The sequence below is a fragment of the Pygocentrus nattereri genome, chromosome 7, assembly GCF_015220715.1.
Source record: "Pygocentrus nattereri isolate fPygNat1 chromosome 7, fPygNat1.pri, whole genome shotgun sequence".
Lineage (NCBI taxonomy): Eukaryota > Metazoa > Chordata > Actinopteri > Characiformes > Serrasalmidae > Pygocentrus > Pygocentrus nattereri.
Window position 1 is genome coordinate 993,994 of NC_051217.1, and position 27,080 is coordinate 1,021,073.

The window sequence follows — 27,080 nt, forward strand, 5'->3', positions numbered from 1 at the left end:
CCTCAGAGTAGCTCGCCCTACACTCTGGGACTTTTTAACGATCAGAAAACAGGACCAGAGTAGGAGCTAGTGAGTATACCCGAGAACATACTGATTCAGCTACACGCGTTCCCTGTTTTCCAGCTTTCAAAAGCTAATAGAGCCACTAAAAGCAACATGAAACCCAGTGACTGAACGTGAATGGGTCATTAGTTGGACACTAACAAAACAGCAGTTAGCATCAATATAGCAGATAAAACAAAGTTATATTTTTATTAAACACTGCAGTCAAAATTAATAGCTGGTGCACACTTATTATTAAATAACAGAAAACCGACCCCTGGCACTCCAATTGTGATTGGGAAGATCAGAAACAGAATACTGTTCTGTTGTGCCAGTGCAAACATCTAATTGGTGAAACATCTCAGTCACATATGGAAACATATGGACCATATCACAGAACACAGGAGCTCCATTACCAGAAATACTCTAACAAACCCGGTCACAAGGCATTTTAAGGAAGCTGGTCAACCTGCAGACAACCTGCAGACCCCCCTGTCTGCAGGTAACCCTCTATTAGAAAAACACATCATTTGGTATCTTAAAGGTTTATTCCCTGAAGGAATTAATGAAGAGTTAATAATCAAAGCTTTTTTTTCTGTAGTAATTTGTCCTTTTTACGCTCTCGTGTTAATCTTAGAATTAATTAAAAGCTGAAAATTGTTCAATCGAGATGTCTAAGCAGCCTATTGGTTTACTCTTTAACTTCCCTTGTTCTGATTGGAAGATGGGTGTTCCAGGCATTTATTCCTTGTTTTTAAATTGTTTTTCCTGTTCTTTGTGTATTTAAACAGCAATGCAATCATTACCCTCTTCAGAGCTGATGAAGGCCTTTGTGCTAGAACGCTTTAATTACAAATAAAGTGTAGAGAAAAAAGTTTCAGCATAAAATGAAAAGAACCCAGTGCCAGCTGGGCCGGAGCTATTATGATTTAAGGTTATGCGGCAGGTAATTGGCACAAGGAAAAACTGTTCTAAATGGGAGAAGGCGTTCCACCAAACATCCGCAAATTCTGAAAGCAAATGTGACACAATTAGCCAAGAAAGAGAAGAGCCTGACTTCTGGCTTCTACAACAGGACAATGATCCAAAACATGCCTCAAAATCCACCACGAATTGTTCAGGAAATGTAAGCCGAAGCTTTTGGAATAACCCTCAGTATTCCCTGACTTGAACATTGTTTGCAATAAGCATTTGCAAGCTGTGATATCTGCCAAACAGGGTGATACTAAATACTGACTTAAAACGGTGTCTTTTCTGTTTTTTAAGTTGCTCAAATACAGAGTAACAGAGCGTTAGCATGTGCAGAAAAACATTTTATTTCAGTTTTTTTGTTTGTTTATTTGTTCTTGAGGTTTACTTGTTCGTTGTGTTTATTCTTTGTCATATGTCATAATGAGACATTTGACGAGGTGTGCCCAAACTTTTGTAATCAGCTGTAAGAAATTCCATACTAAAAAAGCTATCAAATTTACTTGGTTTGATTAATGTATATCATTCCAACTTCAATAAAATACAACACGATTTTGTCTTTATTGTGGCATTGTTGATTTATGTGTTTAATTTTGAAATGAAGTGCACATTTAAATCAAGTAAATGAATAAACATTCATGCAGGGACATTTGATCAGCAAATCCATGCTCGAAATCTATGGGTGCAAATAAACTACTCGTCCTACACCAACTTCTCATGAGCTGCCCTTAAAGCACCCTCTTCCATGAGCACAAGAGCATCCAGCTTTGCCAAGACAGAAGGCGATCGGAGGGCAACTGCACACCAAGCCAGAAACTGGGCCCTGGGCTACAGTTTAAACCAATGTCCTAAACTCCAATGAGAGCAACGAATGCTCTTGCAGAAAGTCACTTGATTTAGTTTTCATTTTCAGCCTAAAGTCTGTTGTCAGCTCATTAGACCTGAAGCAAGAAAGGGAGCCTATAGTACAACAACACAATCAGCAGCACAAACAGCAGCAGAGATTGCCCTTGGAGCAGAGGGAAAACTGCAAGCATGCTATTCTCTGCAGTGAAGATGGCACTCAGGGAAGGAGACATAAGGGAGAGGGCTATCATTTTAGCCATGTGAGACTACAGAGGAGTCACTGGGGAGTCATAGATCACTCGCTCAGCCTTCACCTGAAAAACAGACTGAGAGTGAAGCAACAGAGAGAGAGAGAGAGGGAGAGAGAGAGAGGGAGATGGTCGATAGGGGCCTGGACCAGGAATGGGGTGGTTTCCCCTTGAGAGAAGATTGTGAGTGAAGAAAAACCCAGCTGAAGTTTCAATAATCAGATCATGCTTGCATTAGCGGGGCTTAACACCATTGATTGCTTCAACTTCATCAAACTGGAGAGCTTTAAAATGGAACCAAGTAGCTGTCTCTGGAGTGAGGACCCTCCTTCCAAACACCTCAAATACTGATTCGGTATGAAGCAGCTATAACAGATGGATGCATATACATAAAGGGCAGATTAATTTGCTTTTATAAAAAGTTTATATTCGTCTGGCACCTCACACTGGGCTCTTCCTGGCTGGGAGCCCGTGCTATGGAGTGCCTGCAATGTAATTCAAGAAAACTTGAATCGATTGGAGCTGAAAAATGCTTTGTAAAACCTCTTGCATTATCAACACAAGTCCTCAGCCTCAGAGGAGAAAACAGGGTCAGGGCTTTTCCTCAGCAGTGCACTTTAAGGCTGAGCAACCGCTCGTGATTGTGGGCACTTTAGGTACGTGTGTGCATGTGTGTGTGTGTGTGTGTGTGTGTGTGCGCACACATGCATGTGTGCGTTCAAAATCCTTCTTGGGATAAATTCAGCAAAGCCTACTTCTAAAATTATCTGGGCTCTGAAAACAAAGAAAGCCCTTCTAATAATGAAACAGCAGTGAAAAGGAAAATGGAGATGAGGAGGAATCAGGCCAGTTAAATAAGATATGTGACTATGGGAATTAAGCTGTCTTTTATCTTTAAGCAAACATCCACCAGCCATGGGGAGCAGACCATAAGATTTGACTAAGTCCCACACAATAAGACCAAATTACACTACTTTTTTCCAACATTATGCAGCTTAATAGACAATAAAGCAACGGATAAAGAAGACTATTAAGATATTTTACCCTGATAATGCCTACATGGTGCAATATGAGAGACATGACTGGGCAAACAATGAAGCCCAATGTGCAGCTCCTGGTAATAGAATCACATTGGCAGCCAATTAACTATAAAGCCAACAAACCATTCAGCCAATCAGCTCATTCATTATACAGTCAATTAGGCTGGGAATTAATTAAGGGCACAGTGTAACAAGCTTGGGGAAATCAGGTGCACTAGCAGCAAGCATGCGGGTCGTGAAAACTGCACTTAAGCTTATCCTAGTAGAAAATGAATAAACACTGGTCTCTCTTTGTTGCATCCTGACCCTAACCACATGAGACCGGACCCACCATTTGTGCATGGAAGCGGGCCGGGATGGGAGACTGGTTGGACAGCTGCAGCGTCCTTGGGACATCAGTAAGCACTGGGATGGTGCCAAAGTGCAGCTCGGTAGCAGAGAGGGAGATTTCAGGGCCCTGGCCGATGCAAGACAGGAGCAGCTCCTGTGGGAGTAAGAGGTCGCAGAGAGAAAGATTTGCTCCTCTAACTGCTTTTCATCATCATTTTCATTTACCAGTGAGGAGAATGAATGATGAAATCTGGAGCACATGCATATTTGAATGGGACACAAATGCACACAAATGTTTACATTTGTTTAAGATGTTATTCAAACTAAGCTAAACAGGTAAACAAATGTGAAAGGACACTTTAACTTAAAGTGTGTTTTTGCATCTCACACACAGGTTTGTTTTAAAGTTAGAACGTAGACTTATACACTAGTCACACATGTCCCATACGTAATATATATGTACAGTACTGTGTAAATGGTAAAAAAGTTAATTTATTTCATTTCCAGTCATAATGACCATCAAGTACAAGTTATTTTCAGCATCAGGAAAAAAGTAGAAGACATATATTTAAAAGAAAATTACACAGAAGTCCCAACAGCTAAATAAAATATAATTTTGCCTTTATTAGAGCTTCCAGTTTTCCAGGTTACTTGCAGTTTTAAAGAAATCTACTTCTGCTTCCTACATTCCAAATATCCCAAACACATTCAGTGATGTTGAGGTCTAGACTCCAGAGTGGACCATCTATGGTTCTGCAGCTTCTTTGGCTGATTTGCAAATGTTCTTTTTTGTCTATTTCCTTTTCTTGATAGTTACAGATCCTTTCAGACTCAAAGAGTTGAGTCGTCTATCAAAAATGAAAGCTTGAACTGTTTATCTGATTTTGACACTTTAATTCACCTTTTTTATGCAAGTGGATTATCAGATATCTAATCTGCCCAGAAATATCCTTTAAAAAATGAATAGTTTGTAATTAATTAATCAATTAATAATATAAACAAAGGGTGGTGTCTGACCTTTGCACCTATATGTCATAAGAACTGTCAAAGCCTACCCTGAAACTGAACCCAAACCTCAGTAACAAAAAAAAATTGAATTTGCTGTTTAGCTTTGAAGAAATTAAACATGAAGATTTTGTAAATCACTTCACAAAGTTGGAATTTTTGTCCTGAAATGTAGGAAAAAACAAACTAATGCTCACCAACGGAGGACCCTGTTGGCCTAGTATGGCAATGAAAGCTCTAAGTTGCAGTTGACCCAATGTTTTGGCCTGGAGAACCAGAGGGATCTGCTCTGTACTGTATGGCTGAATAACTCCTCGTGGATGAGGACTAGAGTACAGCAAAGATGGGTTTTCCTCATACTCCTACACACACACACACACACACACACACACACACAGACACATACACTTACTGCAAGACACTAGAGTGGGACACTCACTAATTGTGTAAATCTCTGACCTCACAAAAAAATCAATATTATTACGGTTCTTTAGGAAATTATACAATTAGTGATGCAAATTTTAGCAAATTCTTTTACCCATAACCATCATTAGTTACATCAAATATCAATTATACACAGAAACTTAAACAGAAACTTCCAGATCAAAAAACCAAGTGCCTGAATCATGTTTGATGCTATTGTAAAATGCCTGATACACATTTATTAGCACACACATAAACTGAATTCTGAGTTAATGCACCCAAACATTAAAAATGCAATGTAGTACTTATAGATGGGCTCAGGCACAAGCATGTATATGAAGTAAACAGTTGGAAACCTGTACTAACCATACCCTATATAATGAACTGATTTTGGTTAAACCATAGTGATGACAACTATAATGCATTGATGACAAAATCACTGGAATATATAATGATGGGCTACTGAAGGTTTGGCATTCTTTGACTTTTTAATTAAGTTAAAAGGCTGCATTTGCCACTCATTACTAGCCCAAGTTAAAATAAGTATAAATGGTAATGTGGGGCTCAAACCTCAGTAGCTCCTTCTGTATAATCTTGCATACCAATGTTTGATTTCCTTACATCGCCATGCATTAACTTTCTCCCAGAGAACATAGACAAAACAGGTGTTTATCGCCTGCAGACGTTTACTTACAATGTGGAACATCACTGTAGTTCTATGATCTTTCAAAAAGTGGCCCCAAACACAACTATAATCACTAGAGTTAAAAAATGTTCCAACCCCCTCATCAAGTAAGAACGGCTGTTAATTGCATATTAACTAAAATTAGATTTACGTCTCAAATGAACTAATCATTCAAATTTGTTTTGTTTAAAAACGAGCTAATTAAATAATATTTTAAGACATTAAAATGTTTTTAATCAATTTTAAAATTTCAAAATGATGCATTTGAATCACTGCCTTCCAATCAATTTAAAATTAATTTTAACAATTCTATGAAAACACACAGATTTGCGTGATTGTGTAATACTAAGGTGTGATGACAGCTACTCCTCTGAGTCAGGGTCTCACAACAGTTCCTTTCTTTGACCGCAGGTTGTTAAGCTTTCCATCTGCACATAATGGATTTCTATCCATTTACCTGAGCCAGAAGGCCGTAGCATGCTGGGAGGTCCGTGTCATTGATCAGCTTGGCAGACTGCTGATAGGGGTAACCCACAAAGCAGTGCTGAAACTGAAGCACGGAGCTCTCTAGGCGGACTTCAGGAACGACACACCTACAGGGACAGTGAAATGTAATCTTTAAATGTGGACATTAAAAACAGGCTTTGTTTCATTCATGAGCTTGGATGCCTTACCTGGCCCTGATTGGGAGAGCCAAGACCTCCTCACCCACCCCCTGGACATCCACCACCAGAGCGAGCGTGTACTGCTGCACAGTGTTGGAGCACAATGTAACCTGAAGCATACACACACACACACACACACACACACACACACACATACACACACACACACACACACACACACACACACACACATTACTTATACATATCATTAATTATTATTACATGCTTAACTCTTTGGAAAAGTGTCAGGAAATTGTTTAAAACAATATACAACCTAACTGATATGCTAATATAATAATGAATATTTATACAATTCTGCACTAAGACCAGTTGGCTACAATATTCCTTACATATTTGTGCAGACAGCAGTGTTTTGCCCTAACCCCAGGAGATGCAGAACACCTCACATGGTAACCAGGCTGTACATTTTGCAGTAAACACACATCAGAGAGTTCTTCAGGTAGCAGATTCTGTTCTGTAACCTTGGATGGAAGCCTGCTGGGCCTGCTGTCATGAGGTGGCACTGGGAGACATCTGCCTCCTCAGCAGCAGGACACAGCTGCTGACCCCTCATACAGACCCCTCTGCATCACCAAGCCTCATTAGAGCTAGTGCGAGTGACAGAACTGTCACAGATTGGGACCGGTGCACCCAATAGTCCGACAGGAGACACCCTGAACTTGGAGAGGCCCACAGACAGCCGGACAGATCCAGCAGATTAGTCCTTCTGAGGGTATGACAGCTAGAGCTGATTGGAAAAGACCACCAGCTGACAGGTACACACAGTGCTGGACAGCCGGCAAAGGAAGCAAGACGAGATAATCACAGCTTGATGGGGCTAAAGGAGGAGGGGGTCACCTCTCTCTGAGCTCCTTTCTTTCTTCTGCTCATTTTTTTTTCATTTTCTCTACTGCAGACGGCAAACTTTTTAAAAACATCTGAGCTGCCCTAAGCTCACTAGGGATTAAAGTTTTGTTCTGCACTGAACGGATTTCAGAATTTGAGTTCTTTTCAGTCAAGAAATTTCCTAAATAAAAGATAAAAAGTAGACTAAAGAGGTTTTTGTCTTGAGAGAAAGCGTTGGGTTAGAAAGCGTGAGGAAGACAGTCTCAGCTGCTTTAGGAGGTTGACCATTGTGTACAGAAATCAATTCAAATTTCTTTTTAACTGTGCAGTGAGAGAACTGAATAAACAAAAACAAGGAGTCCTTTCGGGATAGAACTGAGTGGTATTGATAAAGTTCAATATTTATCTTTCAAAAGGATGCTCATTCGAGCACACTCAGCTTGTACAATCTCCATAGAAAGACAAAGCCAACAGAACAGAGCATTCCAGAGCAGCTACACTGGGCTGTGGAGCAGTCAAACTGCATTCACTTGACTGAAAGAGCTCCATTGAATGCCTCTGGGATGAGCTGGAGTGGTACTTGTGATCCTGAACTAATCATCAAACATCAGTACTTGATCTCACTAATGTTCTTGTGGCTGAATGCAATTAAATGCTCACAAATCAAATACTGCAGCAACCTTAATACTTCACATCAGAAGAAATGTTAATGAGCCTGTGTTTTGACGAAATATCGCTCAGCACTATACCTGGATGTCCATTTGGCTCTGAGCCCGGATGGTGCCTGCACTAGGTGTCACTTTGAATTCTCTGGGCCTCTCAGATAACTTGTCTGCTGGCCTCCACTCATTCCTGTCCAGCTGTGAGACCTGCTCCATACTGGTCACACTGTGCCTCCCCGTGCCATCCCCAGGGATCCGCAGGCCAAAGCTCATTGGTACCAGTGAGGTATTGCTAAGCCAGCAGGTCAACATGTTCGGAAAGCCTGTGAATTGAATACGGACAGAGAGGTCAAAAAATAGCGGAGTAAATAATCAAGACAACTTTGTAATGGGCAGAAAACAGAACATGGCAGAGGCGCTGGGGCTATTGGTGAATGGGAAAGCATTGATCAACTTGATTAATGAAGTCCAAAGTTCAGTTACCAAAGGACACCTCGCCAAAGTTGAGCTCCGGGACACTGAAGTGGAACATCGGGCCCATTACACACCCCCTGCCACACAAAAGGACAGAGAGAGGCACCCATTAAAACTATTCTCCACACTGCCCACTGAGAAGTGAAGGTCACTGGACATGCAGCATAAAAAGTAATTAGCTACAAGTATGAAAGACCTGCTGAAGAAAAAAGCAATAGAGAGAGAGAGAGAGAGAGAGAGAGAGTTAGGCAAGGGAGAAAAACAAAATTGATCTATTTTGTGCATGACAATACAGAGCAGTGCTTCAGTAGTCCCTGCTTTTTAACATTTTCATTGGTAATCCATCTTACTCAGAACAAAGTGCCAGGCAGGGTAAGTATACTGTAGAGTCTTCATCAACCTCTGGCTTACTCATTAGATTCAGGTGCAACCTTTACAGATTCTTTTAATCTGCATAACAAAGGGCTCAAAACCAGACAGAGTGAAGAGGGAGAGTGGGGAAGATGTGAAGGTACTGTTAAATAGGTCCTGGTCCGGACAGGTAAAATGGCAAAACAATAGCGGTTTCTTGACGTACAAAGGGCTAGAAATTTATTAGTTGGGGGTGAAAGGGAGACAAATACCTGAAGGTGAGGCTGAGAGGCTCGGGGTTCCCCACCACAGTGAAGTGAAACTCTTCAGAGAACGTGCCCAGTTTGTCTGAGGAGAAGCGGACCTCCAGAGCATGGCAAGCCCCAGATGGCACCATTCCCTCAGTAGGGTTAAATGAAAAGCATAATCCCATAGCTGTACTGGGAGGCACCAGTCTGTATGGGGCATCTATAAGTCCCTTATTGCTTGCAAGCACCTAAGGGAAAGGTAAAATCAGACACAACACTGAATCTCACCTGTGAGAGGATCTACTGGATCGCATGAAACGTCATAAGGTCAAGAAACAAGACACACTAGACTTGTGTGTTTTGATTTACTCTTTGTACGGCATATTAGGTGTCATCCCATGGCCAAATCTCTGGATAGACAGTCAGATCAATTACATAAAAGCTGGACTTACGTTACACATACAGAATACCTCCAAGGCAAACCCTCAGCCCAAATCAGATTTGGTTAGTTTGCAACTTCCTTTACAATTACACTAATGCAATCCTAAATGTCTCTGAAAAGAAAAGGACCGATCTGGGCAAGCAATAGAGTTTAAATAATTCAACGTCAAGGGTATTTGCCCTGTGCCAAAAATCTGCCTTTACCGAGACATAATGAAAGCGTCTTTTAATTATTCATCAGTTGCTGAATTAACATTAAAGTAATCCATAGATCATCGCCAGCAACAGATGGACTCAAGTTGATGTTTCCACTCAGTGTCTTTGAATAGTGAATTTGTAAGCACTAATCTTTTGTCACTGCATCCACGCCATCTCCTGCAGAGCTCTATGCAAGGCTCTGAGTAATGATGTGGGCATGGGAGATGATAAGAAACGTGGTGTCTATAGGGCCATTGGGACAAAAAGCAACGGGACAAATTCCGATAGATTGACTTTAAAATAGAACTGAGTCAAATAATATGCTTTACTGTTGTAGTCTAGTGTTGAAAGTCTGTTCTTCAAACAGTTGAAAACGTGGTAAAAAAAACCCCTTTGTATTACATGATTCTGTTAGATAAAAGAAGCTATAAATAGTTTCATGTGCCTTATATGACTCAAACATCTCATGTCAAAAATACTGGATCTACATCCATGTTTCAGAGACACAGAAAAGCAAGAATTGACTTCCCTACCGAACTTTTGTTTTCCAAGAGAGCTGTTGTACAAATACTTTAATTCAGCAAGTTTCCATAATGATTCTCCACACAAAGCTAAAGGGAACTCTGTCTATTATAGTTAGTACAAAGTGAAGCTTTTGGCATCTTATTCTTATAATTGATCGTCTTATTATTATTATTATTATTATTATTATAACAGGTCCAAAACAGAAATACCTCATAGCTGTGCTTGGACCCAATGAAGATGCTCCCCATGTCCAGCTGATCAAAGTTAAACTGCAGTTTGGGTCCTATGCCCTCCCCCTTTATACGCAGTGGCAAACGGGCCTCTCTGCCTGCATGAAAACGAGGTGGATAATAGATTCAAGGTTAAATAGCAAAATGAAGACGAGGCGCCTGAAAAACCACATCAATAGATTGTCAACAGCAAATCGATTCACAAAAAAAGGATATATCTTAAGTAAATCCTCACAGACATGACAGAGAGGATTTCTGCCACTAGCAACGTTAAAACTCTCTGACTTTTATTTAAGTCACCCTCCATTATTGAAAGTATTCTCTCCTATGACAGATGGACTTACATACACATACGGAAATCAGTCGATGAGTCAATACAAAGGAAAGAAGATATTTCACTGATTTTTTATCATTTTTTTTAATCCCGATTGATTCATAGTTAGCCACTACCTGTGACGTCACAGTACACAGTGTGTTGGTAGAGTCTGGCTTCTTTGGGCTTGAAGATGATGCTGATTTCTGCTGTCCGGTTTGGCCAGATGTCCCCCTCCTATAAGGAATGCAGAAAGACACGTGAACTCAAACACAGCAATCTTTCCACTCCACCAGATGCACAGCTAAAAGCTGCACCCCAGGCAGTTCAGCTGCTTCTGGAGTGTGGGCTTGGTGCAGTATAGTCACAAATGTGCACTTGCGATTTTTCACACCACTTGATTAGTTAGTTTCCAACAACATAAGCCAATATACCTGCTCAACAGTGCAGCTTTTTAAACAGTAAATTCTATCATAATGTAGTGCGTCTAAACAAAGACCACTACAGTGTCTCATTTTGGAGTTTGGCCAATGATCTGTAAAGTTTGCCCAACCTACAAACATCAAACCCAAAAAAGATGGAACTGTATGTGAAATGCTAATAAAAACAGGAGGCAGTTATTAGTAAATCTATTGGCCTGCATTAAAATAAAAATAGTACATTAACACAGTGCTACGTTTTGATGTAACAAAACATGATGTTTTGCTTATCAACCTTTTTTCTCCATGAATATATGCTCACCCCAAATTTAATGGCTGCAGAACATTCCAAAAAAGTTGGGAAAGCAGTATGTTCACATTTCCTTCTAAGAACACTTAATAGTCATTCCAGTACTGAAATCCATTTTTCTTCAGCTGCACAACCACACAGAGCCTTCTTTTTCATATTTTGTGCTTAATAAGCATTTCAATGGGAGAAAGGTCTTCACTGCAGGCATGTTAGTCAAGCATACACATTTTCTGATTACCCAGCCATGCAGAATGTGGATCACTTGCAAGAAGCATGGACATCACTGAAAAGGTCCCTGTCTAGAAGGCAGCCTATATTGCTCCAAAATAGTGTATATATCTTTTACCATTCATGCTACATTCACAGATGTATAAGTTACCCATGCTGCAGGCACGATACCCACCCCCCTACCATGACAGACCCTGACTTTTGAACTTTACACTGGTAACAATCTGGATAGTCCTTTTTTTTTTTTTATCTATGGCCTGTAGAACACCACATCCATTATTTTCACAAAGTCTAAAAGGTTTGACTTATCAGAACAAAACACACATTTTCACTGTGCATCAGTCCCTTTCAGATAAGCTTGAGCCCAGAGAAGTCTGGATGTTTTCTGGATGTTATTGATATATGACTTCCATTACGCATAATACCGTCTTCACTTGCATTTGCAGATGCAGCAACATACGGTGTCAACTAACAGTGGCTTGGGAAAACGAAATATTCCCAAGCCCATGTGGTGATATTCATCATTGAGATGCAAGGTAGAGAGTAAAATATCTAAAATCCTTTCAACCAGTTGTTGAAGAATGTTGCTCTTAAACTGCTGGGTTACTCCCTGAAGCAGTTGTGGCAAAGTGATCCATTCTTTTTCATAAACAAAAATTTCCTTTCCTGGACCCAGGTATGAATGCATTACCTGTTTAAGATGGTTTTTGAACATTTCACAGTGTTTATACTCTTAAATTGCTTTTGTCCCAACTTTACTTTTTCATCCATGTGCGTTTGTTTTGGTTCAGTCCAGCCCCCTTGTTGTCTGACTCCACCCCTGATTGTTTCCCACCTGACCATTGGTAGCCCTCTGTAATTTAAGTCCTGTGTTTTCCTTAGTCTAGTGCTGGTCTTTGTTTGATGTTTGCTTGATGTTTGAATTGTTGTTTGATTGTTCTGTTGGACGTGTTTGGTTTCGTGGTTGTATGTATGTCTGTCCCCCATTCGATCTGTGTTGGCTATATGAACGTGGACCGTTTTGACCATGACCCTGGATTTGCCCATAATAAAAGTCGCAGCACATGCGTCCGCCTCCTCGCTCCCCGGTGTTACAGTTTAAACGTAGGTCAAAGTAATTTTATTCTTTTATTTGTCTTTTACATACTAAACTTTTGGAAATTGGGGTTTCTAGTTGCTACAAAAGATCATGTTTGTGGAGCATGGATAGGTCACGTCAACAGTGTACAAAATGCTGAGTGAGCTTATAAACACCCACTATCATAGAAACACATGAAATCTGTGGAATGCATATATATTGTATAAAAATTTCATAATTAACATATAAAGCAATTGGCTGCATTAACACACGCATATACATTGCTCACAAGGCCATGGCACATAGACCATTGGTTCACAGCTTGTGCTGGACAAGTCAACGATATTTCAGTAGTTTGTGGTCAGCAGAGGCCCTGCAGAACTCGGACAGTGCGGCCGTGATTCTGCTTACCCAGCATGTGAGGGGAAGGGGAGTTCACACTTAAGCAGAAGCCATACCAGACCTGACAGGGTGGCATTCGGTGGGGAGTCATCACCTCCCCTCTCTCCGCCCTGTAGGGGTGTGGGTGTATGTTACTGGTGTATAGGGACAGATAAGGCGAGGTGTTTTCGAGAGCTGTGGGAATGGATGAGAAAGACAGTGTGGCTGGATCTCCAGAGGGACTCTCTCTACCCATCAGTCATAGCCAGAGGTGAGTTAAGGTTAAGATTCTGATCCGAGGCTGTGACTCAGCGTTCTAGCTGGGTGTATGTGAGGGAACACTTTTCTCCTTCCTCTTCTCTTTCCTTATTGCCCTATAGCTTTCTTCTTTTACATGCTATATATATACACCCTGTGTGGGGTGTATTTGTGTGGGGTGTAATGTACTTAAAGCTACACACATTTCAAGGATAATTAATAATATATGTTACCCAAAAAATACTTAAAAGATACACACAACTGAACGTGGAACATAAAATCCTAATTTCTAAAACAGTTTCTTAAGCAACTACAGACAGATTATTAGGTCTCCATACCAGATGCCGTGAGTTTCCAAAGAGCATCTGGTGAAAAATGTAATGATGTAATTATATAATTTATGGCCATTATTAAATCCCCTTACATGCCAACGGACCCAGAGTTTTATTACACACTTTTATATCATAAGAACAACTCAGGTAGTTTACACTGAAGACCCTGTAGTTACAGAATAATAAGCTGTATTATGTAATAAGCCTGGGGTTTTTAAGAGGTTAAACAATTCTCTGTTACACAGGCTTTTTTCGACACAAGCTGGAAATGATGGCCTAATCACAAGCCAAAAAACTAAGACTAAGACTAACTGTGCGTAACATCTGTAGAACTGTGCTGCGAGTTCCGGCGTAGGACTGCTGGACAGTGCTGCAGTGCAAACGTTATGTATGAGAGTTGTGTGAACGCTGTAACAGTCGCACTGCTGCATCACTCATGTCACCCAGCGTGTGTGTAAAAAAACACTGATTCGTGGGATGAAGCGGCACTGGAGCGTTTTGGAAGTGAGAGAGAACAGACGCTCAGATTTTTTGAAAAGCCAGTCCATACTCTAGGCAAAATCACGCCACGCCACTCCCCACTCCGCACCACTCACGTACTCTGCTGCCCATACAACCATCCAGAGAGCTTGTCCCTCAAACAAGCCCCAAAGGCATAGGCTTTAGGCTTTAGCTGAAGATGATGAGTTCATAGTCCTTAAAAGAGATTTAGAGTCCGCTAAGCCAGGTTCACTGGATTGGCTTGATGAAAAAGGTCAAATGCCTTTACTTGCTGTTATTGATTTTCAAATAGGATGTATGTGTACGTTTGTGTTTGAAGTCTCACTTTTTGAACGTCTTCGGGGGCTGTGATTTAAAAAAATGGAGTTCAGGATTGGGTATACCCATCCCGTAGCTGTTATTAACAGTTTGGTCTTCAGAACAGCATGAATTTGCCTGGACATCGATTGTACAAGATGCTAAATGCGTTGTTAAAAGTGTCCATCAGAGTGTGGTTCAGTGCTGTGCACAAAAAGTCATTACATGAAATGGTTATGATTACACCGCCTGATGCACAAGATTGCAACGGTGGGGAGCGAGGAGGCGGACGCATGTGCTGAGATAAGCGACTTTTATTATGGGCAAATCCAGGGTCATGGTCAAAACGGTCCAGGTTCATATAGCCAACACGGGGAGAATGCAGATCAGACATGACAAACAGAACCACAGAACCTCAAACAAGAATCAAACACTACAAACATCCAAACAACAAAGACCAGCAAAGACAGGGGGCAAACAAAGGGCTTAAATACAACAGGGATGATGAGGGACAGGCAGAAACAATCAGGGGCGGAGTCACATAACAAGGGGCCAGGATTGTGAAAACCAAAACAAAAAAAAACACACATGGACTACTGGGAAGAAAACACAACACAAGCACATGGGGGAGTGGGAGGAGCCGAGCGTGACACTGTTTAACATTGTTAATTTTATAGTGGAGGCACATGCAAATGAGTTAAAATAGCCCCCACAGAAAAGGTACTTTTTCAGACTTACTTGTACTTTATTTTCACTATTTTTCCACTATTGTACATTATTCAGCATTTCATACAAAAACTCAGAAGTAACATGAAGGTTTAAAGACTGGGTAAAGCATTGTAGACATTGTGACCCTCGGCTCCTATCACTATTGTAAAGAAATCCACTCTCTAGAATGGATAAGCTTTTAATTCAAACATCTCTTACAATTACAATATTTACATCTCAATTATTGTAGTAATCATGAAAATTCGATGTTATTTCCCTGTAACATGCCTGATGGTAGGACCAGCACACACTTAATGCCATCATGAAACATCCAAACGTCACAGATTTTGACGATTCTAATGCTCAACTGAGCATAAACCGAAAAACGGTGGTCACCAGTCATGTGACATATAAACCGTAACGTAAAGGGGTACCTAAAAAACTGGCAACTGGCTCGAGTACAGTCAGTCACAATAGAAGACGTTTTACACACTATGAAGGGATTCATAGTGATACATGCCACAGCTATACAGATAGCATGGTTTTATGTGGACAGTGTCCTGGATTTGATTGTTAAGGGCAGTGGGGGGAGGAGAAGATGGGCAGGTGGTTCATCAAAGTGCTGAGCTGGTGTTCTCTAGAGCAGAGTAAACTACAGAGACACATCTGTCTCTGTCACCCAGGACCGAAGCCCTGGATGAATGAGAGGATGAGAGAACAGGCATAAATCTGAAACTGCTGGACACAAAACCCAAACACTCTCTCTCGCACATAAAAACCATACGCATTACTCTAGACAAGAAACAGATGCACAGTGAAAAGATGATGCTTATAAAAAAAATCGAATGCAGCTTTACAAGTAAAATGCTGAATGCAACCTTTTAACTGCACAGACTACAGCACCGCCTGGGAGCTGGATGTTTATACATGCACACACTACGATGAAAACATCTCCATTCACAATTAGCAACACCATTCAGTCACATACGGTGCCGGTGACACTGACCCACATTCAGAAACCTCTCAGCTAATTAGTGACACCTTCCACATGATGTAAGTTGCTGTGCTGTGAGATGAGTTTGGTTTACACCATATGTTTAGGCGTATGGTTGAACAGTTCATGGACATCTTAGCCTTCAGATTTAATTGCTTGTTGGGTACTTCTGCATGGGGGCTGGAGTGAGAATCAGAAAACGGAATATCCTAAAAGGATGTTAAGTGTTTAGACATGATTTGCGTGTGATGTTGTAGGAACGATTAAAGCCGGACTGATGCATCAGCTGGCCAATAAAATTAACCAATATAAGTCTATGTAGACTGCGATGGACTGGCGACCTGTCCAGGGTGTATCCTGTCTTCCGCCCGAAGACTGCTGGGATAGGCTCCAGCATCCCCCCGCGACCCTGACGGAGAAGCGGCTTAGAAAATGGATGGATGGATGTAAATCTATGTAGAATACATTGGTGTGTCATGTTTAATACAGCAAGAAACATCAAGTTGTATGCAAAAGTCTGGTCACCCCTGATCAAACGATGTTCTGGTGATTTTCTAAGAGAAGTTGTGAAAGAACTGAAGTTTGGGGAACAACCATGCCTGAAACTCCTCCTTCTCACTTCCTATATCCTATTGTTTCAAAATTTTGCACCCCAGCACCTCCCTTTCTCCTCATCTATGTCCATGCCCGCATTCAATCCTTCCAACAACCAGGCCCTCGAAGTTCCTAAGAGATGTCCTCCTCTTATCCTTTTCCTCTAGTCAAGGCGTGGTCCGCAATCGCAAAGCAAAAGAAAGGAAGCATTCTCTACCAAGAACACCCATCTGTACATTTTAATACAGTATTGTTGTTAAATCTATAGTCCATATCATATTAAATCTTACCAGCCAACATGACTGGTTATTGGAATACTTAGCTCCTTAGCTCAACATTGGTGACAATATTTTACTATGGAAATCAATGGAAAATAGTGCGATGTGTGTGTGGTGTGCTTGTGTGTTAGACACCTGGGGCTCCATGATGATGTGCTGGTCACTGAAAGCTAGGCGGTCCTGACGGAGATGCTTGCGCCGTTGCTGAAAGCTGCGCGAGAGCAGCGAGAGGCGGTCGCGCAGAGTGGGATCAGCGTTACATTCAGTCAGAAACTGCTCCATCTCATCCTCCTCCTCCTGCTGCAATTCTGAATGGAACCTAGAGACAGAGAGAACGAGCCGGAGCGAAACACGACAGTCAGTCCCCTCAGGAGAAGCAGCTTTTTGACAGATTCCATTAGTAACATGAACAAGACAATCTCAAGATAAAATTATCCACAAACCCACTACTCAAACTGTCAGGACTGAAACCCCTGTGTGCAAAGACACAGACACAGCTCTGGGAATCTGAAATCTAAAGCTAATTCTGCTGTAGCCTGATAAACCTTAGTTTGTGCTGCTCCTCTTCTTCCTCGGTGGCAAAGCTCTTCCACTGATAATGCACTATGGTGTCACTTCTGTTCAGGATGGCCACTGTGCGCTGGTTGGCCATGGTGATGTAAGTCTTCTCCACCAGCACTGAGTTCTTGTCCAGTCTTACACTGACATCTGTGGAGGCTCCATACAAACTGATGTAGACATCCTCTCCTGAAAGAGAACACAAATCGATCACACAGGTCCAAAATTAACCACGACACTTGATCTGTCCTCGGTGAGCGCAACAAATGAACAAATATATCTACATTTGGACCATTTGGAGCTTTAGCTTTGTGGATTAGGAGCGAACCAAGGATTGAGAAAGATAACACTTGTATTCACCAGACTGTTTACGTAAAATCTGAACTGAAAGCTCTAAAGGGAGGAAAGATTTCAGATTATTATTATTGTTGATTTGGTTACCAACATGGCGCTGTTTGTTGTGAGTTGGCATCTGATCAATTTAAACAAAGGTGCTCTCAAGTGGCAGGAGCTGACTCCACAGCAACAGCAACAACAACTCCAAAGAGTGGAATTAAAAATGAGGGCTTAAGTCGGAACGTAAATCCCAGCATTTTGTTTTGTTTTTGGATGGTTTGGCTACAATCAAAGCAGCAGCTTTACACTTTACCAGATATCGTGACCTTAGCAAAACAAAGACGACTAAGAAAACACGCTCACAGCCCTGTATACAAATTGGAAAGAAGTATTCAAATAAAAGCGTAGGGCAGCTCTCGTTTTCTCTTAGGCGATATACATCGGCAGGCGTAAAAAATGGATCAGAGCGAATGAGGAAAAAAAGGGTTTGTCTCCTTGAGGTCCCCAAACAAGAGGTAATATATGCATAGTGTTATTCATTTTTCATAGTTTTCACAGCCAGATGAAATCAGTACGTCAACAGAAGCCGACAGGGCAGCACTGCCAGCTCTCAGCTGATTGACAAACACTTGGAGACAGTGTGTGTTTTGCGGAGGGGGACAGAGACCCGATTCCTCTAACAACCCTCCCAGGTTACAAACAGCCTGCAGGTACAAAAACGCTGCCACACACGACATGATGGATGGATAGGAAGACAAGTGACTGATTTGCTGAAAACTGGGTGTCCAATTTGGTTGATGGGTAGACCAGACTGTCAACCAATTCACAAATACGTGTGATGACTTGAAATATGACTTCAAGTCGAAGACTTTTTTACATACCCAGCCACGTCGTTCGACTTTCAATAACAAGTTCACGGTGCCGGATCAACACTGATCTGAGGCGTTGTTGCCCAAGGGGGTTTCCATGCTCTCTGGAACATTCCTCTCCTCTACAGGACATTTGCGATGCATCTCACTTGCTGTTTCACACATGACTGCACATTTCTCCACTTAACGCATTACATAAGACATGCACATGCACCAACTAAGCCGTGTTGTATGTTCACACAAGTACTGCATGTATTGGGCAGGGAATACATTTATTTTTCTCCAACACCAAGTTCTCTCTAGTGGCTCTTCTCTACAGAGGCAGTGGCACAAACAAGGAGGTCACCAGAGGCCTGAAAGATGATCATTTGAGTGCCGCTAGGGGACGGTTTGGTATCAGGTGTAACGCATCTCAGCACCACCCAACCTCCATGCTGCGTATGTTTTCTCCTGTTCAGGAAAAGCTGTCCAGCGCTGCAACACGCTGTGACTTCAAAGGCTCTTTTCAACGATGGACACAGAACGACGATCCGCATGCAGAGATTTCATTGTAGCTTCTTTCAAAGGAGCAGAACATAAAGAACGGTTGTGTTTGTGTTTTCTAACCTCCCAAAGGAAACAACCCATAGCATCTAATCACTGCAAGTGACCAATTTATTTGTCCTCCAAAAAAACTTCAACAAAGAATCTGAAACTGAGAAAGCAATCGAAAAAAGAAGCTCAAATGTTTTCTGTCTGCAGTCCAAACCAATTAACTCACAGTAATTACTGCTGTTTTGTTATGCTACTTAAACATAAATAGCATGTTACTTAATTAATTGCACAGTTAATTATGTTCATTAATTGATTTACATGTCATTCTAAGGTTTGTAACTGTTATTTTATTCAGTAATAACTGACACACTGTAGATTGAAATTATCCAAGATAGACACCAGAAAGTGTTTATATCATATTTCAAGTTTTTGGGAACAGTACAAAGTTATTAAATAATAACTGACCTACTGCCGTTATCTAGTTACAGCCATTTCTTGATAAATTACAGACCAGCCGAAAAGTCAAGCGACAACACCTCCTTTATTTCATTTCCAGATAAGATGGATTTACAGCATCGGGAAAAAAATCAGAAACTGTATATTTAAGAGTAAATTACACAAAAGCCTTATCAACTACATATGATATAAAAAAATCAGTACTGAGTGTGTCCACTCTTTGCCTTTATTACAGCTTCCATTCTTTTCAGGAGAGTTTTTCAGTTCACTCATTTCTGTAGTGTGGCAGAAGTAGAGTGAGTAGAAGACAATGGGACTCGTTTTCCAATATCTTCCCAAGCTTTTTCCTTAGAAATTCCCAAAGAAAAATCTACATCAGATTCATGTCATTAATGCTCTTAAACCACAGAATTGCTTGCACCTTTGTGCTCATACGTGCGCATAAAGTCTGTTCTTACCTAAGAACCAAACCCAAACAGAATCTTTGTGAAAACTGTGTAAGTGGGTTTTAGGAAGAAAAATTCTTCTTAAGAACGATTGGTGAAGGAGTGCCGATGAGAGGAACACTGGGAGCCTGGAGGACCTGCTGTATAACTGCTGCGGTTATATAAGCATTATACAGCAGCAGTTTGTGGGGCCGCTGTTGGTTAATGCACATTTTAGCAGAGCGGGTACAAAAGATGGCACATCTGATATGCCACGAGGATATCAGTACGGAGTATTGCTTAGATTCTGTACGGTATGGAGAGGAATGAGGCGAGAGGGGGGACAGGGAAAGAAAAGGGGTGGGGGTAGAATAAGGGGGAAAAAAAGAAAAACAACATCATTATTGCTGTCATCATACAGCTAACACAGGCAAATGACAGGCAGAGGACAGTCGTTTTCAGATGCACACACACACACACACACACACACACACACACACACCCCACCAATCTTCTGCTTTCATCCTCATCCTCTCGCTGCTTAATTCTGCACAGCCATCAGTTTCCACAGCAAGCCGGGGACATTTTTAACCCCTGTCTCTGTGATTGGAGCTTTGGTTGGGTATGTATGTGTGCTGGGGTGGTAGTGTCTTTGATGGGCCACACTGCATCTGGCAGCAGACGGGGAGGATTGTGGGAGAAATGGGGGGGAGGGGGGGGGGGGGGTTGGGGGATGCTGTCTCACTGCTGCAGAGTGTGTGTATGCGTGTATGTGTGTGTGACGTCTTCATCAGCTCATGTAAAGTGCACTCTAAAAAGACTGCAGAGACTCTGCTCTGCACACCAGGATGTCAGAGCCAAACGTTAGCGTGCTTGCAGGAGGGAGGCACCTTTTTTCTGAGAACAACAACCACACGAGTTAGAAGTCACCCAGATGTAATCAGAACTGACAGACAGTTTCAGGAAAGCGCTGGCATGTTTTTAGAGAGTCGCTAATGTATAAAACTATGCAAAAGTCAGACACCGCCCTTCATTTCGTTTTCTGTATGTTATTCATTTTGTCAGCATCTAGAGAAAAAGCAGAAAATGTATTTAACATCACATTAAAAACACAGAAGCCTCACCAAACAAAAACTAACATCACCATATTCAGCATTTAGAGTGCCCCTGCTTTGCCTTAACTACAGCTTCCGCTCCTTTCGGGTTCATGTCTTTTTCTCCAGGGATATTTTTCCACCACAAAGTTCAGTCGTATCAGTTGGTTGCGCGTCCTGTTTCTCATGATAAAACTAATCCCAAACACATCTAATGATGCTGAGGTCTAGATTCTGGGATGGTCAGTCCATCAGTAGCTTCTTTGTTTGATTTGCAAATGTTTTTCTTTTCTATTTTCTTTTCTTTACTCCTTAGCAGTGATGAGCTGTCTTCTCACAGTGCAAGGACAGACAGAAACAACTGTGATTTTTTCTGATATGAATCAAGTGCGGAGTTTGTTCTCTCAAAGATGAAAGCTTTGACTGTTTACTGTTTATCTGATGGCGACGGTTTTGGTTGTCTACCAGGTCTTGCACGGTGTTAGGAGCCTCATTTTCTCCATATGTTTAATAATTTATTGAACTCCAGTTCTGTAAACTGTTTTTAAACTATTTTCCTTTCCTCTTCTTTATGCAGCTGAATCATTTTATAACCAAATCTCAGAAATCTCATGAAAAAATGAATAATTTGTACTTGGAGGAATTCGGAGGAGTATATCCACATCCTAACAAGAATATAAAATCAGTTTCTGCCTCTCACGTATTAATGACAGTAGGATTATAAAGAGATGATTCCAGATAAACTCACATATATTAGATCATTATACTGATTTTATGGGCTCTGGTGTGAAAGTATTGTCACATTATGTTTAATTGATTTGTAGTCAGTCAAAGTCAAAGTCAAAGTTTATTTATATAGTGCTTTCGCAAAGCAACTTTACAAAAAAATCCAGGTCCGAGCGCCCATGAGCAAGCCAAGGGTGACAGCTGCAAGGAAAAACTCCCCAAAAGCAAGAGGAAGAAACCTTTAGAGGAGACTCAAACGGAGAAGCCATCCTCCTTAGGTTGACACTTGATAGCAAACAGTAACACAAGCAATAATGCATTTAATTGTGACTATTACTAATTTGACAAGAGCTCAATCATTTTGCATTCTTTTCCATGTAGTTAGTGAATAATAAGGTTTCTAAACAGGGAAAAACATGGGGATCCAGGTCTGTGTAGAGCAGGAGGAGGAGTTTTACCCTGCAGCAGTGGAGGCTGATTTAACCACGCTCCAGCAATCAGCCAGCAACACAGTAAAGATACATAATGCAAATCATCCTGAAGGTAGACGGCACAGGACAAACAAATAAACAGATCTGGATGAGGGAAAGAGAAACTGAGAATATATTGCTCACTTCACTATTACCATAGATTACCATGCATTACTGCAGCCCAAAAACAAATGCGGCAGCAGTTCAAGGCTTTCGAGTTTAGAGCAGCATGACACATCTTGCGAATTGTATGAAGACTTGCTTCATTATTCAGTAGGTGCTGATGATTATCCACTCTATTTTCATGACGTGTTTTGCAGAGATGCAAGAGACTGAAGGCACTGGACCCATGACCTATGTGTTTGTTTAGGTTTAATGTATGAATCACACAAATATGTTTTTATTTGTGACTGTGCAGCTGTTTTCTTACATTAGCTATCCCTGCCTGAGCCTTGCCATTTATGCAAGATTGAGGCGCTGGCGGCTCCCTCGGCTGCTCTCGTCCCCGAGCAGCGTCCGATAATGAGATTTCGCTTCTGTGTGAACAGCGTTAATGGCAAAGGAGCTAGTAGTAAGGCGGCATGCCGTCATTCGGAATGGAAAAAAATGGAAGGGACGTTACTTTGCATAGTAGAAACTATTTGTCATAGCAAAGTTAGAAAACGCCTTCGCCTATTTATAACTCTGATTCGCAAAAACGCATTACACTGTTGTGGGGAACGGGGTAGTTTGAAGAGGGGGGGGGGGGGGGGGTGTAGCTGTGAAGAAGCTGAAGTGTCCCTCGAGAAGCCGAAAGAAAGAGCTTTCACCGTAGGAAGGACGAGACACACTCCACGCTCGCTGGTGGGGAAGGTCCCTCAGTATCCGGCGGTTCGGCTGCTCATGGGGCTTTTCTGCTTCTCATGCATATTTCACAGTAAATAGGCAAGCGCTGAACAGGCAGATGATATGAAGCAAAAAAAAAAAAAAGGCAAAAAGCATCCTGAAATCTAGGGCGGATTAGCAGGCTCATCCTTGGCCATGCCAGTCAGAGCAGGGACAGACCTTGCTCTTTGTCATAGCCAGCTATTAGTAATTAAGCAAATATAGCTTCCAGCAGGACTACACAGGCTTCCATAATCCTCTTAAAGCTCACTGCACAGTTGTTAAGATGAAGAGGACCAAACAAGGCAGTGAAGTTATTATGCGGTTTAGCTGTTCATACTAGACTAAAGATTTACTCTACAGTACAGAAAACGATTTTCATGGTTAACTTTTACATTAGTCTAGAACTCGGTGTAGCTGCTGTAGCTGGTCCTAAACTACAGGAAGTTATTTTGCAATACTATTTACAAACAATGCAATTATAAAAATCAATAGGCTAGAGTTTAATTTTATTGCATGCTTGTATTCTTGTTATTGTAGTGTCACGGTTGGCTCCTCCCAGTTCTGTCCATGTGCTCATGTTTTGGTCTTGTAACTCCGCCCCTGATTGTTATCACCTGTCCCTCATTGTTCCGTGTATTTAAGCCCTGTGTTTGCCCCTTCCGTTTGCCAGTCTTTGCACCTTTGTATCGTGTCTTTGTACCTGGTCTTCGTTTGTGTTGATTCTTGAGATGTCTTACCCTAAGTCTGTACGTGTCGGCTCACTGACCCTGGAATGTTCTGACTACGACCCTGGATTTGCCCCTAATAAATCTCGCTTATCTCAGCGTGTGCGTCCGCCTCCTCGCTCCTCGTTACATGTAGCATCTTTCTGCAGGGCTCCTTTTGGCCATTCCACCAGCAGAATGGGATATCGCTTTGAATAAGTTGAATTAATAGGGCGGTACATTGATGGCTCTCTGCGTGAAATGCTGTGACTCTGCGTTTGGCTGTTAGAGAGAAAAACTGAAAGGGGAGGAGCGAGAATCCTCTGAGAAAACAAGTACAGTTACAAATCCAAGCCCAGAACTATCTGCACCCTGGTCGAACACTTTTATCCATTTTCCATCACACAACAGAACCATGAAATCAGTTCTCTTAGCCTGTGTTCTATATAATTTCTTACATTGAAGAATGAACAGTAAACAAAAATAACAGTAGCAACAATGAAGGAGCTTCAATTTTTGATTTACTTGTTTCTCTGTGTTTGGTTTTATGTGGGTGTCAGAGATAGCAGTTCTGGCCATATGATTCCAATGATGACACCTTGCGTCAAATCTGTGATAATTGTGTTTAAGCAATTAACGGCTTGTGCCATTACCAAGCTCCACCCATATCCATCCACTTTATTAGGTACACCTTGCTAGTAAAAGGCTGGACCCCCTTTTGCCTTCAGAACTGCCTTAAAGAGTTCTGTTTAATGTGATTTCCCAAATCACACAAAATCAGGCAGGTAATGAACCAGAAATCCCAGCAACCCTCACCAGTGAAGTTTTTATGGACTTCTTTAATAATAAAATTGATAATATTAGACAACAAATTCAACCCACAGTATCAAATTCAAATCCAGCTTTGCTGCCATCTGACTTGGCTGATATAGAACAAAACACAGCTGTAGAAAAGAGCCTGGAAACTTTTCACCCCCTCCCACAGCTGGAGCTAGAGAAGATTATCTCCTCTGCAAATTGCACAACCTGCACACTCGATGCAATTCCATCAAAATTACTCAAAGAAGTCCTGCCAGTCATTATAAAAGCTATCTCAACTATTGTAAACTCATCCCTTAGTCTGGGCCATGTACCCAAAGCTTTTAAACTTGCTGTTATCAAACCCCTGATCAAGAAACCAAATCTTGATGTCACCGTTTTGTCTAATTACAGGCCTGTTTCTAACTTACTGTTTATATCAAAGATCTTAGAAGAAGCTGTGGCCCAACAACTTAGTTCATATCTACACAAGAACCATATATATGAAAAATTTCAATCTGGATTCAGGCCACACCACAGCACTGAGACGCTCTAGTTAAGATAACTAATGATCTTCTTCTTGCCTCTGATCAAGGCTACATATCTCTCTTAGTGCTACTTGACCTTAGCGCGGCTTTTGATACAATAGACCACAATATTCTCCTAGAAAGGTTAGAAAACATGGTTGGAGTCACAGGGGCGGCCCTATCATGGTTCAGATCTTACCTATCAGAACGTTATCAGTTCGTCAGTGTAAACAAGGGCTCTATATTAGGACCATTACTATTTACACTATACATGTTACCGTTAGGCAGTTATAAGTAATCATGGCGTAAACTTTCATTGTTATGCAGACGATACTCAACTGTACAGATCAGCCAAGCCTGATGACAAATACAGGTTAAAGGAAATAGAGGACTGTGTAAAAGACGTGAAAGGCTGGATGTCACGCAACTTCCTCCTATTAAACAGTAACAAAACAGAGGTTCTCCTTCTGGGTCCAAAATTAGCAAGAAGTAAATCACCAGATTTAATCTTAAATCTCGCCGACTTTCCAGCCGCACCTGGACTAGCAGCAAAAAATCTCGGCGTTATAATAGATTCAGATTTATCATTCGATCAACACACAGGCGGCATCACTAGGACAGCTTTTCTACATCTTCACAACATCGCCAAGATCAGAAATGCCCTGTCCCTGCGTGATGCAGAAACACTAGTACACGCCTTTATTACTTCCAGGCTGGACTACTGTAACGCGCTACTGTCAGGATGTACGAGCAGGAATTTAAACAAACTCCAACTAGTCCCAAACGCCGCAGCCAGGGTCCTCACTAAAACTAGAACATCTGATCATATCAGTCCAGCGCCATCATCACTTCATTGGCTGCCTATTAAATTCCGTATTGATTATAAAATCCTTTTATTGACGTATAAAGCCCTACATGGTCTTGCCCCTGAATACCTGCAAGACCTTATTTCTCATTATGAGCCATCACGACCACTCAGATCCCAGAGCGCTCGCTTATTAATAGTTCCCAGAATTCCTAAGGCTGCAGCTGGGGGAAGAGCTTTTTCTTATAAAGCCCCCAAACTCTGGAATGATCTTCCAGAAACTGTTCGGGACTCAGACACAGTCTCAATCTTTAAGACTAGGCTGAAAACTCACTTGTTCAGTTCAGCTTTTGGTAGCTAATGTTCCCCCTAGATAAAGGCAGCAGATCCAGGGGTCCATGGACACAGGGAATTATAGTAAACTGAGACGCTGGTGCCGTCGTCCCACTGCTCGCACGCGGTCACTCAGGATTGTGGACGGTGGAGCGGAGGGATGCCAGACTGTCTCAGAGTGCTGCCGTGTCTGTGTGTCCTTCTGGTTCTCTCCTGTTAGTTAAGCTGTCATAGTCAGATCTGCCGGAGTCGTTAGCCACACTCTGGAAATGTTTACATTCCCTGTTCATGTACAAACAGATAGAACAAAACTAATCCCATTTACTTGCTTTTTTTCCGAGTATACAACTGCCCACATGTCCGGCTGGACACTGAAGGACGACTGACTGCCGAGCCCCCCTGCTACCCACTTCAGACCAGCTGCCCATGCCTCAGCTACCACCAACCACCTTGGATGAGCTGCCCACCCTACCCTGATGTTCTCATAGACTCCTAGATATTCCTAATATCAATATTACTGCTGTTAATATTAGTAGTATAATCACTTGTAGGTAGTTTGACCAGAGGAGGATGGGTCCCCCCTGGTGAGCCTGGTTCCTCCCAAGGTTTCTTCCTCAGTTCTGAGGGAGTTTTTCCTTGCCACTGTTGCCCCTGGCTTG

At 41.7% G+C, this 27,080-nt stretch overlaps 1 protein-coding gene across 1 annotated transcript in view; it reads right to left on the minus strand.

The window, feature by feature from the left end:
* hydin (HYDIN axonemal central pair apparatus protein) overlaps nt 1-27,080 on the minus strand; it is a 123,358-nt gene that overhangs the window by 84,589 nt on the left and 11,689 nt on the right. Inside the window, exons 8-18 of the mRNA XM_037540214.1 lie at nt 17,465-17,666; nt 17,055-17,238; nt 10,679-10,778; nt 10,208-10,326; nt 8,859-9,082; nt 8,245-8,312; nt 7,849-8,084; nt 6,263-6,363; nt 6,046-6,181; nt 4,678-4,842; nt 3,477-3,629 (exon numbers count right to left, since the gene is read on the minus strand). Coding sequence (XP_037396111.1) covers nt 3,477-3,629; nt 4,678-4,842; nt 6,046-6,181; nt 6,263-6,363; nt 7,849-8,084; nt 8,245-8,312; nt 8,859-9,082; nt 10,208-10,326; nt 10,679-10,778; nt 17,055-17,238; nt 17,465-17,666 — 1,688 coding nt within the window. The remainder of the gene's footprint in view (nt 1-3,476; nt 3,630-4,677; nt 4,843-6,045; nt 6,182-6,262; nt 6,364-7,848; nt 8,085-8,244; nt 8,313-8,858; nt 9,083-10,207; nt 10,327-10,678; nt 10,779-17,054; nt 17,239-17,464; nt 17,667-27,080) is intronic.